Source organism: Herpailurus yagouaroundi, unplaced genomic scaffold, assembly GCF_014898765.1.
Source record: "Herpailurus yagouaroundi ecotype Mexico unplaced genomic scaffold, PumYag 67641, whole genome shotgun sequence".
NCBI lineage: Eukaryota > Metazoa > Chordata > Mammalia > Carnivora > Felidae > Herpailurus > Herpailurus yagouaroundi.
The window spans coordinates 1,547,883-1,564,825 of NW_024420442.1; the positions used below are offsets into that span (position 1 = coordinate 1,547,883).

At 42.3% G+C, this 16,943-nt stretch overlaps 1 protein-coding gene across 11 annotated transcripts in view; it reads right to left on the bottom strand.

Annotated features, from left to right (window-relative positions):
• Positions 1–16,943, bottom strand: part of KLHL13 (kelch like family member 13) — a 207,315-nt gene that overhangs the window by 26,892 nt on the left and 163,480 nt on the right. For 9 of the 11 annotated variants that reach the window (XM_040468019.1, XM_040468015.1, XM_040468016.1 and 6 more), the window contains one exon: positions 15,351–15,492. The exons of 1 other annotated variant lie outside the window; for it this stretch is intronic. In XM_040468019.1, the coding sequence (XP_040323953.1) occupies positions 15,351–15,464 (114 nt within the window). In that variant the 5' untranslated portion in view covers positions 15,465–15,492. Of the gene's footprint in view, positions 1–15,350; positions 15,493–15,741; positions 15,851–16,943 lie in introns of all 11 variants that reach the window. One more of the 11 variants, XM_040468018.1, reaches the window with a different exon arrangement.

Sequence of the window (16,943 nt, forward strand, 5' to 3'; positions counted from 1 at the left end):
CTTCACAAACCTGATCGTTTTGTTTCCCTTTGCACTGTCTTAAAAAAGAAAGAAAAAAATCCTCTACCCTTCCTCAGTATAATCTGGCGGCTCCCAAGAAAGGAAGCTGAAGCTCGTAGGCCACTTTTATCGCACTCTGAATATCTTCTATTCTAAGCTTAATTTACCTACCTTTGGCAAAGTGTCTGGTTTGTGAGGTTTTGCCTTTATTTTTACTGCCTATAAAGTAGTTTCCCTTTTTGTATATTTCACAGCCTTTACTTTCAAATGTATAAATGAACAATCCTGCCATCCAATTCCGTATTTGCCAATTTTATTCCTGACTATTGCTATCTGTATCCAAATAAGAATCTGTCGATTCAGATTATATTCATACAGATTCTAAATATCTTCTTGGCGTGCTGTTATCTGTATATCCCAGCTTTGTCTAAAGAGACTACAGTTCTCTACAGATAACAGCACGCTAACAAGATATTTAGAATCTGTATGTTGTTAGTTTCTCTAAACAACTTTTATACTCTAATCTCGTGAAGGGTGCACACATTCAAAGAGAGGGGGAGGTCATTCTCCACAGGTCTTACCTGCCTTCTATAGATTTATCTTTCGCTTTTACTCTTATACATTTCCTCCCCCATTCAACTCGAGGAAGACTCTCAAAGACACCCTGATGGGGCGCCTGACTGGTTCAGTCGAAAGAGCATGCAACTCTTGATCTCGGGGTCGTGAGTGTGAGCCCCATGTGGGATGTGCGGATTACTTGAACAAATAAAACTTAAAAAAAAAAAAAAAAAGATCCCCTGCACACTTAAAATGTGTCCTTTTAATATAAAACCATTTTCTTCCACCACGTTTGTACTCATTCCTCTTGTCAAAATGCTATAAGGCATTTTGTCTGTTTCCATATGCTAGTTCACTCTCTATCGATACAGCTCTGGTTTACGCAAAACTGAGCAAAGTTTCCAGTTTTTTAGAGTATCTGTAAAATGGTTCCTATTGCTTTAAACTAAACTTCTTTCTGCCCCAATCCATATCTTAGTTCTCGATTTTTCTATTTCTTCTGGGCCTTGGGTTCCATAATGAATGTGGAGATTATTATCTGTTCTTCGCTTCTTTACTCTAATATTTCCCTTTCCCCCTCCTATAACTCTTCCCATATCTATTCTTTTCTTCTTCTTCACATCCTTTGGGGGAAGAAAACCAGGGCATTCAAAAAAAAAAATCCTTTTTCTATCCCCTGTATTAAACTAACCCAATGTATCAAAACTTCAATTCCTATTAAATAGGGGTGCCTAACTGGCTCAGTTGGTTAAGCGTCCAACTCTTGACCTGAGCTCAGGTCATGATCTCATGGTTTGTGAGTTTGAGCCCCGCATCGGGCTCTGTGCTGACAGTGCAGATCCTGCTTGGGATTCTCTCTCTCCCCTTCTCTCTCTGCCCCTGCTGTGCGCGTGCTCTCGCACTCTCTCAAAATAAATGAAATGAACTTAAAAAAATATTTTTTGTTAAGAAAATTGTTTTAAATAGAGGGAGGTACCTATGTAATACCCTGAAGGACTGAGACATCTTAAATGAATGTGATAATATATATTTATATATATATATATGTGTGTGTGTGTATATATATATATATATATATATATATGTATATATATAATTACTACCAAAAGTTGGTTGAATGTCGATAGCTTTCATTTTTCTTTCTTAAAAAATTTTAGGGGCGCCTGGGTGGCGCAGTCGGTTAAGCGTCCGACTTCAGCCAGGTCACGATCTCGCGGTCCGTGAGTTCGAGCCCCGCGTCAGGCTCTGGGCTGACGGCTCAGAGCCTGGAGCCTGTTTCCGATTCTGTGTCTCCCTCTCTCTCTGCCTCTCCCCCGTTCATGCTCTGTCTCTCTCTGTCCCAAAAATAAATAAACGTTGAAAAAAAAATTTTAATGTTTATTTATTTTTGAGCGAGAGAGAGATGGAGAGACAGAGCATGAGTGGAAGAGGGGCAGAGAGAGAGAGAGACGGAGACACAGAGTCCAAAGGAGGCTCCAGGCTCTGAGCTGTCAGCATAGAGCCCAACACAGGACTCGACCCCATGAGCAGTGAGATCATGACCTGAGCCGAAGTTGGACGCTTAACCGACTGAGCCACCCAGGAACCCTGAATGTCAATAGCTTTCAAATTAAATATAATGTCATTGTGAAAAAGGCTAGAATGATAATTTCAGGTATTAAAAAGCAATTTGGGAAGCAAATCTTTCCATTAAATTCTGCACTGGAAATAACTCACTAGCATATTGTATCTAGTTTTGATCAGCGTAATTTTGAAAAGGAAGTGGGAGAAGAAGGAAACACATCCTGAGAAGAGCAATAAAGAGTATTAGTGGAAAATAGGTTTTACAAACAAAGATAAAGGAACTAAAGAAAAGAAGGTTAGGGGTGCCTGGGTGTCTCAGTCAGTTGAGCGACTGACTTCAGCTCAGGTCATGATCTCACGGTTTGTGAGTTCGAGCCCCATGTCGGGCTCTGTGCTGACAGCTCAGAGCCTGGAGCCTGCTTTGGATTCTGTGTCTCCCTCTCTCTCTGCCCCTCCCCCGCTCATGCTCTATCTCTCTCTGTCTCAGAAATAAACATTAAAAAAAAAAAAAAAGAAAAGAAAAGAAGGTTAAAGAATGGGTTTTTTCCCAGTCTCTAAGTAAATATAATGCATTTGATGAAAACAATGCCATATCCATGTTTAATTCAGAGGACACAAAAGGAACAGATGCATGTTTAAAGTAAAAGAGATCTATAGACTGGATATAAAAGTTTATATTAATATTAATTAAACTGTTCTTATTATACAACACTGCCTAGAGCCTAAATACTTCTAAGGGCTTTCTATCAGCACTATATCACAATATAGGAATTTACAGATTTGTTTTGTTTTGTTTTGTTTCTTTAAAAAAATTTTTTTTAAATTAGTTTTCTTTATTTTTGAGAGGCAGAGAGAGACAGAGCACGTGGGGAGGAGGGGCAGAGAAAAAGGGAGACACAGACTCGGAAACAGGCTCCGGGCTCTGAGCTGTCAGCACAGAGCCCGACGCGGGGTCTGAACTCACGAACTGTGAGATCATGACCTGAGCCGAAGCCGGACACTCAACCGACTGAGCCACACAGGCGCCCCTGTTTTGTTTTGTTTCTTAAGATTTTATTTTTAAGTAATCTCTATACCTAACGTGGGGCTCGAACACACAACCCCGAGATCAAGAGTCGCAGGCACTACTGACTGAGCCAGCCAGGTGCCTCTGGAATTTAAAGATTTATTTTTTTCTAACGGCCCAGCTCAACGGTTCAACCTTATTATTCATTATTTCAGGTTGTTGTCTAGACTGGCTCATCGGTAAAAACCAGGCTTACCTTTTTTCTAGACCCTTTATTTATGCCATTATTTTTCACATACAATAGCTTCCCTCCTTCAAAGCCCAGTTCAAATTTGACTTCCTTTGTAAAGCAATCTCTAACCAAATCTCCAAAATAATCAGGCACCGTTAGCCTGAGTCTCACAATTTGGCATTTAATTACAGCCTCTAGATTTTTTGCCTCCAGCAAAGATAAAAGAACAGGGACTGGATTTACCTTACCTCTTGAAACAACTTAAAACCAGACAAAATATATGAAAAAACAAAACAAAACAAAAAAACAGTAAAAGACTGGATGAAGGAGAGGGATCTGCGAAAGATGAGAAGCAAGTTAGATGAGCCCCATGATTGTTCTGGACTTTCCAAGACAGAGGTACAGGGAGGAGGAACCCACATGAAGCACGGCATTCTCCCTGCGAATGTCGAGGGAGTTAAGGCAGCTAGGTTTGTAGGGCAGAACACAGGAGAAGAGACCTGCAGAGACAGAGGGCTACGGAGATCAAAAAACAGTCTCCCTCAAAAATAAATAAAATGGGGGCGCCTGGGTGGCTCAGTCGGTGGAGCATCTGACTTCAGCTCAGGTCATGATCTCATGGTTCGTGAGTTCGAGCCCCGTGTCGGGCTCTGTGCTGACAGCTCAGAGCCTGGAGCCTGCGTCTAATTCTGTGTCTCCCTCTCTCTCTGCCCCCTCTCCTGCTCACACTTTGTCTCTCTCTCCCAAAAATAAATAAACATTAAAAAAATTTAACAAAAAAAACAAAAAGAAAGAAAGAAAGTAAAGCTGGCATGAGGTGCCCAGCTGGCTCAGTTAGTAGAACATGTGACTCTTAATCTCAGGGTCATGAGTCCAAGGCCAATGTTGGGCACAAAGCTTAGTGGAAAAACAAAAAACAAAAACACCTGGCATGACCATAAAATAAGGCAAAACAGATTTCTGAGGAAAGAATATTTATTATCAGTCTGATGAAAGACTTCAGCTTCCTCCTTAAGAAACTAGAAATTGAGGTGCCTGGGTGGCTCAGTCGGTTAAGCAGCCAACTCTTGATTTTGGCTCAGGTCATGATCTCACAGTTTGTGAGTTCAAGCCCCACCCCGGACTCAACACAGATAGTGCAGAGCCTGCTTGGGATTCTCTCTCTCTCTCTCTCTCTCTCTCTCTCTCTCTCTCTCTCGTGCGTGCTTGCTCACTCTGCCCCTCCCCCTGCTGGCTTGCTCTCTCTCAAAATAAATAAACATTGAAAACTAAAAGAAACTAGCAGTTAAATAGCAGCTTAATCACAAAAAGCAGGAAAATGGAAATAATAAAGATCAGAGAGGAAACTGATGAAATGTAATACAGAAAGAGAAAAACAACAACAACAACAAAACCCAAAAAGGTTTGGTTCTTTGAAAAGATCCATATGTTTGATAAAACTCTAGTTAGATTAGGGAAATAAAGAGAAAAAACACAAATTACCAATACCAGGATTGAGAGAGGTGAGATTACTAGACATTGTATAGCTTTTAAAAGAATAGTGAGTAAATATGAACAATTGTATGCCAATACACTTGACAACTCAGTTGAAATGGATAAATTCCTTGAAAGACACGGGCTGCTAAAGATAACTCTACAAGAAATAAATAACCCGAATAGCTATATGTCTACTATAAAACTGAATTTTCTCTGGTGAATTCCACGAAACATTTAAGGAAGAAATATCACCAGTTCTACAGAAACATATCCAGAAAATTAAGAGGTGGGAACATGTGTCAACTCATTCGACAAAGCCAGCATTATCCTAATATCGACAAAGCCAGCATTATCTTTTTTTTTTAATTTTTTTTAATGTTTATTTATTTTTGAGACAGAGAGAGACAGAGCATGAACGGGGGAGGGTCAGAGAGAGGGAGACACAGAATCCGAAACAGGCTCCAGGCTCCGAGCTGTCAGCACAGAGCCCGACGCGGGGCTCGAACTCACTGATTGCGAGATCATGACCTGAGCCGAAGTCGGCCTCTCAACCGACTGAGCCACCCAGGCGCCCCGCCAGCATTATCTTAATATCAAAACCAGACAGAGATAAGAAAACTAAGAAGACTAAAACCAAAATTCCTCATGAGTACAGATGGAAAAATTCCTACAATTTTAGCAAATCAAATGTAATAATATATAGAAAGAAGATAATACATCATGGGGTTTGTTCCTTCAGTGTATGGTTGCTTTAGCGTTCAAAAATCAATCAACATAATTCACAGTATTAGCAGACGAACCAAGAAAAATGATGAGATCATCTCGATAGGTGCAAAAAAGCATTTGACAAAATGCAACATCCATTTCCGATAAAAAACACCGAACAGGACTCTCAGCCAATTATGAACAGAAAGGAACTTCCTCAAGCCTACAGCTAGCATCATAATTAATGGTCAAAGAATGAATGCTCCCCACCCCCACAAATATCAGCAAAAAAGCAAGAATGTATACGCAACCGCTGCCAATCGACATTTTTCTGGAGTTCCCGTGTAGTGCAGTAAGGCAAGAAAATGGAATAAACAGCATCAGACTGAGAAAAAAGGAAACAAAAATATCTTTATTTATAGGGAAAATGAGTGTCTACGTGGAAAACCCCACAGAATCTACCAACAGCCTCCCAGAGTAAGTCAGTTTGTCAAGATTGCAAGACACAAGGTCAATAATCATCAACAAATTGTATTATTCTATACTGGCAACAAACAATCAGAAATGGAAATCATGTATTAGGGCATCTTTATCGGTTGGTACGTGCTGTTACTTCAATATACGCTAAATAATAACAACAATGACAACATCTCATTTGAGAGCGTAGGATAAGAAGATACTAACGTAGACTGAAAGTCGTAAAGATACACACTCAACTGTGGAAGGATTAGAATACCTTACTGTATCCTACCTGCCCCGAGTACCGAAAAAGCTATTCCCAAGAAAAATCACACACTCATTTCTCTATTTTGGCGGCCATTTAGGAAACTGAAGTAAAGAAATTACAAGTTTCATTTTGATAAAAACTTCAAACATCTAGATTATGGGAGCTCTTCTTTAATCAAATAGATTATTTCGCTTAGCATAAAACCCTCTAGGTCCATCCATGTTGTCACAAATGGCAAGACCTCGGCCTTTTTTATGGCTGAGTCATATTTCATTATATATATGTGTGTATGTATGTATATAGCCCACATCTTCTTTCTCCATTTATCTATTATGCTTCACTTGCTTATGTTAACAGCACATTCTTATTTTTAAATTTTTTAAAGTAAACTCTACCCCTAACAGGGGGCTTGAACTCACGACCCCAAGATCAAGAGTCCCATGCTCTACTCACTGAGCCAGTCAAGTGCCCTAGCAATACATTTTTAAGTTGTTTATTTTATGATCACAAAAGTTTAAAATAGGGTAGAGGTCATCAACACGACGTGATCAGCAACCCAAACATCTACCTTAGGATAAGCATTTCGGAAAGTGAGTCCACTGGAAGGCCACACCAGCTAATTTGTATAGGCTCTTGGGATAATTCATTTCTTTAACGTTGCACTATACAGATAATAGTCTGAGACTATAAAATGATCTTTCATTGGTTTCGCAACTAAAACTGGGTAGAAAAAATAATAAATAGATAAAAACGGAGAAAAATATAGAAAGAGCAGTCTGGTAGGTATCAATCTTAACCTGAGAAAATGCCAATTAGTCACCTAGACACACAGAGCCAGGAGGCAGTTTGAAACTCTGTAGGTCTGAGTAAGCACAGCCAACAGTCAAGAAATAATTTGTTGTGGGGCGCCTGGGCGGCTCAGTCAGTTGACTTCGGCTCGGGTCATGATCTCGCGGTTCGTGGGTTTGAGCACCACATCTGTCTCTCTGGTGTGAGCGCAGGACCTGCTTTGCATCCTCTGTCTCTCTCTCTCTCTCTCAAAAATAAATAAACATTTTTTTAAAAAAAGAAGTAAGTTGTTTCTACCTAGGTAAATATTCTACAATTAATATACACGGCCACTAGCGGAAACGTGGTACTACAGTTATGGCCTCCCTTGTCCTAACAAGGATGTGTCCAAGTGGCAGTTGACAATTTTTTTTTCTCTGTTTCGTTTGTTTGCTTTGTTTTTTTCCTAATTTTTCTAATTATGCCGGAAGACGTTCTACATAATTTTACTATTTCTATTAAGAATAAAACCTTTATGGGGCGCCTGGGTGGCTCAGTCGGTTGAATGTCCAACTCTTGATTTTGGATCAGGTCATGATCTCACGGTCCATGAGTTCGAGCCCCGCATCAGGCTCCACACTGACAGCGCGGAGCCTGCTTGGGATTCTCTCTCTCCAACCCTCCCCTGCTCACACTCCCTCTCTCTCTCTCTCTCAAAATATCCAAATAAACTTAAAAAAAGAAAGAATAAAATCTTTATGGGGCACCTGGCTAGGTCAATCTGAAGACCATGGGACTTTTTCTTTTCACTTTAGTGGACTTTTTATTACAAAGCTGTTAAGCATAAAGTGATATATCTTTTCTCTCTCTTTAGTTAACACAGGCAAATGTTCATTTAGTAATGTCACCTCAACCAGTTTATTGCTGACATTTATTAGCAAGTCAGGAGCTAATACTCTGAGGATATCTCACCCGTGCTTGACTTCTAGATCACTGTTTATCTCGGGGTTGTGAGTTCAAGCCTCACGTTGGGTGCAGAGATTACTTTTAAAAAAATCTTAAAAAAAAAAAAAGAATAGAATCTTTGCTCTATCATTCACAACAAATTATCTGTCAGCCTTAGTTAATAAATGTTCTTACACTTAACCGTCAATGAAAACTTAGTATTGACAGACATTATGTTTAAAAAGATGATAGAGTTTAGAGCAAGATCAGAAGAAACTAATCATAAAAACAGATTATACAAACAAATTTACAGTCAGAAAACCTGTGTTCAAGCTCCCTGAGCTTCAGTTTCCCGATCTATAAAATGGAGACAATTCTGGGGTTTTCTGCCTCCCAATGTTGTTTATTTTTTTTTTAATTTTTTTTTTTAACGTTTTATTTATTTTTGAGACAGGGAGAGACAGAGCATGAACAGGGGAGGGTCAGAGAGAGGGAGACACAGAATCCGAAACAGGTTCCAGGCTCTGAGCTGTCAGCACAGAGCCCGACGCGGGGCTCGAACTCACGGACCGCGAGATCATGACCTGAGCCGAAGTCGGCCGCTTAACCGACTGAGCCACCCAGGAGCCCTCCCAATGTTGTTGAAAGCATCAATGAAGCAAGTATACACGAAAGTTATTATAACTGCCACTCAAATTCATTTATTCCACAAACAATACCAATAGTAGCAACGAAAAGCATGGAGTACTTTCTCTGTGCCAGCTAATGGGCTAGGCTCTTTGTATATATTATCTCTTTTAATGACAATAATAAATATAACAATAATAACGATGATGATGACGACGACGGGCACTTGTTAAACATTCACCAAGTACCCCAGCACTAGATCGTAGGCATACAGAAACAAGAAATTGGACCCTGGGAGTTGTGGATCGCACTGATAGGTCATATTAACGAGGACGCAGAGGAAGGAAGAGAAGCCACTAACTCTGCCTGGCTCACACGAACTCTAGCTTCAAAAGGCATTTAAAGTAGCTGTCAGGGCAACAGGCCAATGGGAGGGACCGTTTTAAGAAGTCCCGCGCTGCAGGATTACCCACGGCATAACTGTAGTGGGAAGGACATGAGTTGAGGGATCGTTATGGGGCGCCTGGGTGACTCAATCAGTTAAGCGTCCGACTTCAGCTCAGGTCATGATCTCGCAGTTCGTGGGTTCGAGCCCCGCACCGGGCTCTGCGCTGACGGCTCGGAGCCCGGAGCCTGCTTCGGATTCTGTGTCTCCCTCTCTCTCTGCCCCTCCCCTGCTCACGCGCTCTCTCAAAAATAATAAAATAAACATTAAAAAAAAAAAGAAAAAAGGAAAATAAAGGCATTTCAGGAAGAGGAGATGGGTGCAAAGATCGAAGTGCGGAAAAATATATATGTTAAGAGAACAGTGACAAGTCCCAAGTCTCCCAGCGTTTGCCTTGACTATCTGTCCTGTGAACTCTACTAAGGTAAAGCAGAAACAAAGATCAGATGATTGAATGCATAAAGCATAGGGGATTGGCAAGGCAACTATGACAGAACAGAGGACTACAAAACCAAAGGGGTCCCTGGGTGGCTCGGTCGGTTGAGTATCTGACTCCTGATTTTGGCTCAGGTCATGATTTCACGGGTCGTGAGTTCGAGCCCTGCGTCGGGCTCTTCGCTGACAGTGTGGAGCCTGCTTGGGATTTCTCTCTGCCCCTTCCTGACTTGCTCTCTCTCTCTCTCTCTCTCTCTCTGTGCCCCACACCTCTCTGTCTCTCAAAAAATAAACTTAAAAAAAAAAAAAAGAAAGTTGCTGGGAGAAAATACTTGCAAATCATGTTCCCATAAGGGATTTGTATCTAGAATACATAAAGAACTCTCACGACTGAATAATAAGAAGATAAATAACCCAACTAAAAATGGGGCAAAGGATCTGAACGGGGTGGTTCTTCAAAGATGATACAGACACAAATGGCCACGAGCACAAACGAAAAGACGCTCAACATCACTGGCAATCAGGGAAGGACAAATCAAGACCCTGAGATTCCGCTTCACACCTACCAACACGGCTAGAATCAAAAAGGCAGAAAATTAGTGTTGGCAAGAATATGGAAAAATCGGAATCCTCATGCATTGTGGGTGGGAATGTAAAACGGAGTCTCCTGGGATTTGTTCAATGGTCTAGGAATCCAAGCCTATTAGGTATGAAAATTCTTTAGGCACTTTCTTTGACAGCCTAGGTTGCTAGATAAAGCCTGTTTAATGGAGACGAGGAATCTGCAAGAGCTGATCCGGTCAACCACACGGATGCCTTATTTGGCACACCCATCACTTGAGGTCAGCTACCTTTCCTCCGACACGTTCCGTTTGGCTCAAATGAGAGGGATATTTATTTGTTTTTAATTTTTTAATGTTTACTTTTGAGAGAGAAAGAGAGAGCGCACGCACACACCAGGGGTTGGAGAGGCAGAGGGGGGGGGGGGGGACGGAGGATCCAAAGCAAGCTCTGTGCTGATAGCAGGGAGCCCAATGCGGGGCTTGAACTCAAGAACCGTGAGATCACGACCTGAGCCGAAGTCAGATACTCAACGGGCAAAGCCATCCAGGTGCCCCCAAGTGAGTATTTATTATGTATCTTACTTTAATTGTTGCATTTAATCCTCACATCCCCTACCCACATCACAGATAAGGAAACTGGCCCAGAGAGGAGAGAAGATTCCCGAAGTCACATAAATCAGCTGGTGGTACAATTAGGATTCCGGTTGGGGCCAAAACTCACACCTTTCCCACTAGAGTCTTCCAGGGGGTAAATCCTGCTGAGTGAGACTTCATGAACTGGGCTTCTCCCCAGGGATCCCTTCCCCTGACAGCTACTTTGAAGGCCTTTTGGAGCTGAAGTTTGTAGGACTGCTAATTTTAAAACAATGATAACATTTACACATGAAACAGTTCTCTCACTTGTTCCCTTGACAACCACACACCTAAGATCAGATATGGAAAAAAGTTCTCTATCAGTGCTTGTAGGGAAAAAAATCTCCGATTGTGAGAACATCATTTTTAATTGACTTTGAAAGACAGCAAGGGTCCGCCAACAGCAGTAGAGGCCGGTAGTTCTCAGCCACCATGGAAAGTAGCATCATCACCACAAAAAAAGGCCAGTCGATGAAAGGTCACCTTTGCTCAATACAAAGTTTCTAGTTCCTTTCACATCACTGTCCCTCCTGAACTAAAACACCATATAGCTAAGTGTCTAAGACTCAGCTATACGTGTTTCGCCAACAACTTAATATATATTAATAAATATTAATAATTATATTGATTAATAAATATTAATAATTATATTGATTCATAAATATAATAATAAACTATATATATATTAGGCAGGAGCAAAGGAGAGACTGTCTGCCAGCAATGGTATTTTGTAAATTACACAGGTGACACCCAAGAATATTTCCATTGTAAAAAAAATTAAACAGGGCCGGGATTGTACAGGGCAGAAAGTATTAAGACAACATTCACCAGCCACCCTGATGCTTCCAGACCTTTGGCTGTGCATTTATGTTCATATATAGGTACACATATTGTCTATTTTTTCGACCAATAGATGGGATTATGTGATACATGTTGTCCTGTAACTTTCTGATTGATGATGATGATCTAGCTAACATACCACACAACTCACTCATTTATAGTGTAGAATTCCGCCGTTTGGGGTACATTCAAGATAACACATGCAACCGTATCCACAATTTTAGGACATTTTCGGCATCTCACAAAGAAACCCTGGGCCCCGTAGCACCCTTATAATCCTCACATTCTCTCCAACCCAAAGCAACCACTAGTCTACTTCCTGTCTCTGTGGATTTCCCTGTTCTGGCCACTTTGTATGAATGGAATCATATAAAAGACAGCTTTCGTGGCAAGCGTCTTTCTTTCTTAGCATAATGTGTTTAAGGTTCATCTCTGTTGTGTGTGTGTGTCAGTATCTTCTTTCCTATACATAGCCGAAGAATATTTCTTTTTTTTTTCAATTTTTTTTAATGTTTATTTATTTTTGAGAGAGACAGAATGCGAGTGGGTTGGGGCAGAGAGAGAGGGAGACATAGAATCCAAGCTGTTAGCACAGAGCCCGACGCGGGGCTTGAACTCACGAGCTGTGAGATCATGACCTGAGCCAAAGTCGGACGCTTAACCGACTGAGCCACCCAGGCGCCCCCATAGCCGAAGAATATTTCATCGTGTGCAGATGCCGCCTCTGTCCTGCCCCTTTTTTCATTTAACATATTCTTTCCATTCTTTTTTTTTTTTTGGTAATGTTTTTAATGTTTCTTTTTGAGAGAGAGACAGACAGAGAGAGAGAGAGAGAGAGAGAGAGAGAGAGAGCACAAGTGGGGGAGGGACAGTGAGAGAGGGAGACACAGAATCCGAAGCAGGCTCCAGGCTCTGAGCTGTCAGCACAGAGCCTGATGGGGGGCTCGAACTCACAAACCACGAGATCATGACCTGAGCTGAAGTCGGATGCTCAACCGACTGAGCCACCGAGGTGCCCCTATACTCTTTCCATTCTTACACACAGATTTACTTCACCCTCTTTGGTGACTTCAAAGTATTACATAGTTCTTATGCAACATAATTTCTGTAAGCATTTCCCTGTTGATGGATATATAAGCTACTCCACATGTTTTCCCATTAAAACAATAGCTTATCACCCCCCATATGATACGTAGGGAGAAAGGGAGAGGCCATCTTTCTTGGTGGAAGAAGGACCCTGTCTCTAGAATAGTCGTTCTAAAGGTATGTTCCTTGGCTCTGCAGCACCACCTGGGAAAGTGTTAAAAATACATGTATCTGAGTTTCTGATTTCAAAACGCCGGGGTAGGGCCCAGTGCTGTTTCCACAAGCCTTCCTCCTGGTGATTCTGACATGCTTGAGGACCACTGCCCTAAATCTGCATCACTGCACTAAAGTGCCTTCCATTATCTGGTTTAAAGGCCATTTGAAAAATTAGCAGGAGTTGGGGCACCTGTGTGGCTCAGTCGGTTAAACGTCCGACTTCGGCACAGGTCGTGACCTCCTAGTTTGTAAGTTCGAGCCCCGCGTCGGGCTCTGTGCGGACAGCTCGGAGCCTGGAGCCTGCTTTGCATTCTGTGTCTCTCTCTCTACTCCTCCCCCGCTAGCGCTCTGTCTCTCTCTCTCAAAAATAAATAAACAGTAAAAAAAACTTTTTTTTAATTAGCAGGAGCACGCACATTGGCTTTAACACATGACTGGGGCATGGATACGGTGGGTGTATGCTGGAGGGGTGAGTGAGTTTCTTTTAATTTTCCTTTAGAGTGATTAACGTAACACAAAAAAAGTTCCTCTCAGATGTTTCCTATCTGCTTGGCGCCTCCTTCTCTCTTCCCATAGCGTTGAATAACCAACAACGAAAGCCCGGATGTGGCATCAAGATGCCAGGAGATACAAGGCTTCCCCTTCCTGACCCTCACGTCTCTGCTGATGAGAGAGCCATGGGACGATAAATCGTAAAACGCAGCTCCCGTTCCAAACCAAAGTAATGGAACATACGACGTCACCGAATCGCAGAGGGGAACTAGAGTGGAATTTCGAGATCTCCTGGTCAAGACGCGTTTTGGAGAGGAGACAGACGAAGCCCCGAAAAACGACGTGACACAACGAAGCCACACAGCAAGCCGAAAACTCGTCTCTTACTGTGCCATACACTCTACCGTCCACGAAACACTATATGCTAGATACAATGGTCCTTTGCCAGGAATATGCATGAAATTCACCTGGGGAGGGGCCCCTGGGTGGCTCGTCGGTTAAGCGTCTGACTTCGGCTCAGGTCATGATCTCACGGTCCGTGAGTTCGAGCCCCGCCTCGGGCTCTGGGCTGACGGCTCAGAGCCTGGAGCCTGTTTCGGATTCTGTGTCTCCCTCTCTCTCTGCCCCTCCCCTGTTCATGCTCTGTCTCTCTCTGTCTCAAAGATAAATAAACGTTAAAAAAAAATTAAAAAAAAAAAAGAAATTCACCTGGGGAGATGTCTTCGGAAAATACAGGTAGAAAGACTGCTTTTTTCTCCCCATCTCCGTAGAGGGAACACTGATATGATTTGATTATATCTAGAAAACACTGATGGACATCCAGTATTATATTGTTATTCTAATTCAGCAATGCCCTCAGAGGTCAAGGAGTGTCCACAATGGTCAAAAGTACTGGGACTGCTTATCCTTATGCTAATTAGCTCTACATTGCAGTTTCTTTCTTTCTTTTTTAATTTTCCTTTAATGTTTACTTATTTTGGGGAGAGACAGAGCATGAGCGGGGGAGGGGCAGAGACAGAGAGGGAGACACAGAATCCGAAGCAGGCTCCAGGATCAGAGCTGTCAACACAGAGCCCCATGTGGGGCTCGAACTAGGGAACGGTGAGATCATGACCTGAGACAAAGTCAGACACTTAAGCGACTAAGCCACCCAGGCGCCCCCCCCTTTTTTTTTTTAACATTTATTTGTTTTTGAGAGACAGAGAGAGAGTGCGAGCAGGGGAGAGGCAGAGAGAGAGAGACAAACACAGAATCCAAAGCAGGCTCCAGGTTCTGAGCTGTCCGCACAGAGCCCGAATCGGGGCTCGAATTCGGGAACGGCGGGATCGTGACCTGAGCCGAAGTCGGATGCTTGACCCACAGAGCCGCCAGGCGCCCCAACCACATCGCAGTCTGTGATATCTGGTTTTTTTTTTTTTTTCTCTTGGCTTTCTATTGTATTTCCGTCCTGTCCTTTGGCACTGGTTACCGCTTACATCTATCAGTGTGTTTACATCCGGCTGTCCTTATCTATACTCCCACACCTACTACTACTGTCAATGAGCTGAGACACCAATAAATATGATCTTCAGAACTATGATAACAAGGTGACAGTTAAAACAGGCCATGAGTGAGGAACCAGAAAATTTGGCGTAGGGCACTGTGATATTTATATTGGCTGAAACAAAATGGAAAGTCAATGTTCCCAGACCTAACATTCTTTGGGAAAGTGGCCGATAGCAAGACCTTCTTCATACAAACAAAACAAATAACGAACTCTGGGGCTTTTTTGTTTTGAACATCAGGAAGGTATGCAGTTTTCCACTCAAGGCTTCTTCTCTGAGGTCTGTTTGCTCTGCGATCACGAAACTCAATTGTTTAAGAGCAGTTGTAGGTTCGCGGCAAAAGAGAACGGAAAGCACAGAGAGTTCCCACAGGCACTCTGTCCACGCACATGCACGCCCCTCGGCCCCCACCACCACGTCACACGCCACAAGCATCCTGTGTGGTTTCTGGGGCCGCTTGAAAACCACCGAAGAGACCGCTCAGATTACCTGTAACACCACGGAACTGTGGGTGTTGCTGGTAAAGATGCGTGTGGTTCCTGACTTGGAACACTGCAGATGCGACGAGAGACCCATTTCGCTGCTTCCGAGGGACAATTTCATGTGCTGGTCTTCGTCCTCCACCAGAGATCTGAAGATTTTTATAAATCGGAAAGAGAGGCCAATTAAAAGGTGATAAAAAACTCAGGATAAAGACCTCATTTAGGGAGACAATCAGTCACGAGGGCCGATCACTTGACTCCGGAATAGACTGCATTTTGTTTTGTCGCATTTGAGGCTGCTACGAAAATGACAGGTATTTGGAAAACGTTTTCGAGGTCGGAAAAGATAAATTGGAAGTGAGAAATCAACCTAAAGGCTGGTTCAAGACTATACTCACGGAGGGTTTTTGTGTTTTTAGTGCCGGAATAATTGCTTTTGGTATTGTACTGTTGTGGTAGCAGCAACATCAAATTGTGTTATTCACAGTTAAAATTACTTTGGAATACCTAATTTTGGAAAGAGAAAAATAACAGCTATCATGTATTGAATAGTCACTATGCGTCATGTACTTGTCAAGAAATTTACACACATGACTTTGTATAATCCTTAAAACAATCCAAAGTTGGGGCGCCTGGGTGGCTCAGTCGGTTAAGCGTCCGACTTCGGCTCAGGTCATGATCTCGCGGTCCGTGAGTTCGAGCCCCGCGTCGGGCCCTGTGCTGACAGCTCGGAGCCTGGAGCCTGCTTCGGATTCTGGGCCTCCCTCTCTCTGCCCCTCCCCCGTTCATGCTCTGGCTCTGTCTCAAAAATCAATAAACGTTAAAAAAAAAAAAAAAAAAAAAAACCAATCCAAAGCAAGAGGTACTATTATTATTTCCTTTGTATTAGCGGTAGGGAAAAATGGGCTACAGAAAAGTTTAAATAAATTACCTAAGGTCGCAAAATTATTATGAAAGTAGTTGGGTCAGGATTTGAATCTACATCTAGTATGATTCTAAACTCCGCAGACTTTGTTAATAAAAGTCAAAGATTAACTGATGTATTAATACACTGCTTCCTCTTCTGTCATTAGTTGTGATTCTTTTTTGTAAATTTTTTTAATGTTTATTTTTGAGAGAGAGAGAGAGAGACAGAGCATGAGCGGGGGAGGGGCAGAGAAAAAGGAAGATCCAGAATCCGAAGCAGGCTCCAGGCTCTGAGCTGTCAGCACAGAGCCCGACGTGGGGCTCGAACTCAAGAACCGCGAGATCATGACCCGAGCCCAAGTTGGTGATTAACCGACTGAGCCACTCGGGAGCCCCCCCCCCCCCGTGAGTTATAATTCCAATCAACCCCCAACTGAACAAAAATTTTATATGTGAATTAATTTCTTTTTCTAGCAGTATCTCTCATTCATCATTTGGGGATTATTTAGTTAAACAGCTACAGCCTAGTGGCATTTCCATCTTTTCCAAGAAATAAAAAGTGGGAATAATAAATGCAAACTATGCCCATGTACGTATTACATTAATAATTTTTCAGGATCCATAAAAAGCACTGGGGGACCTGGCATTCAACAGGTCAGTTAGTTTTTTTTTTTTTTTTAATGTTTATTTACTT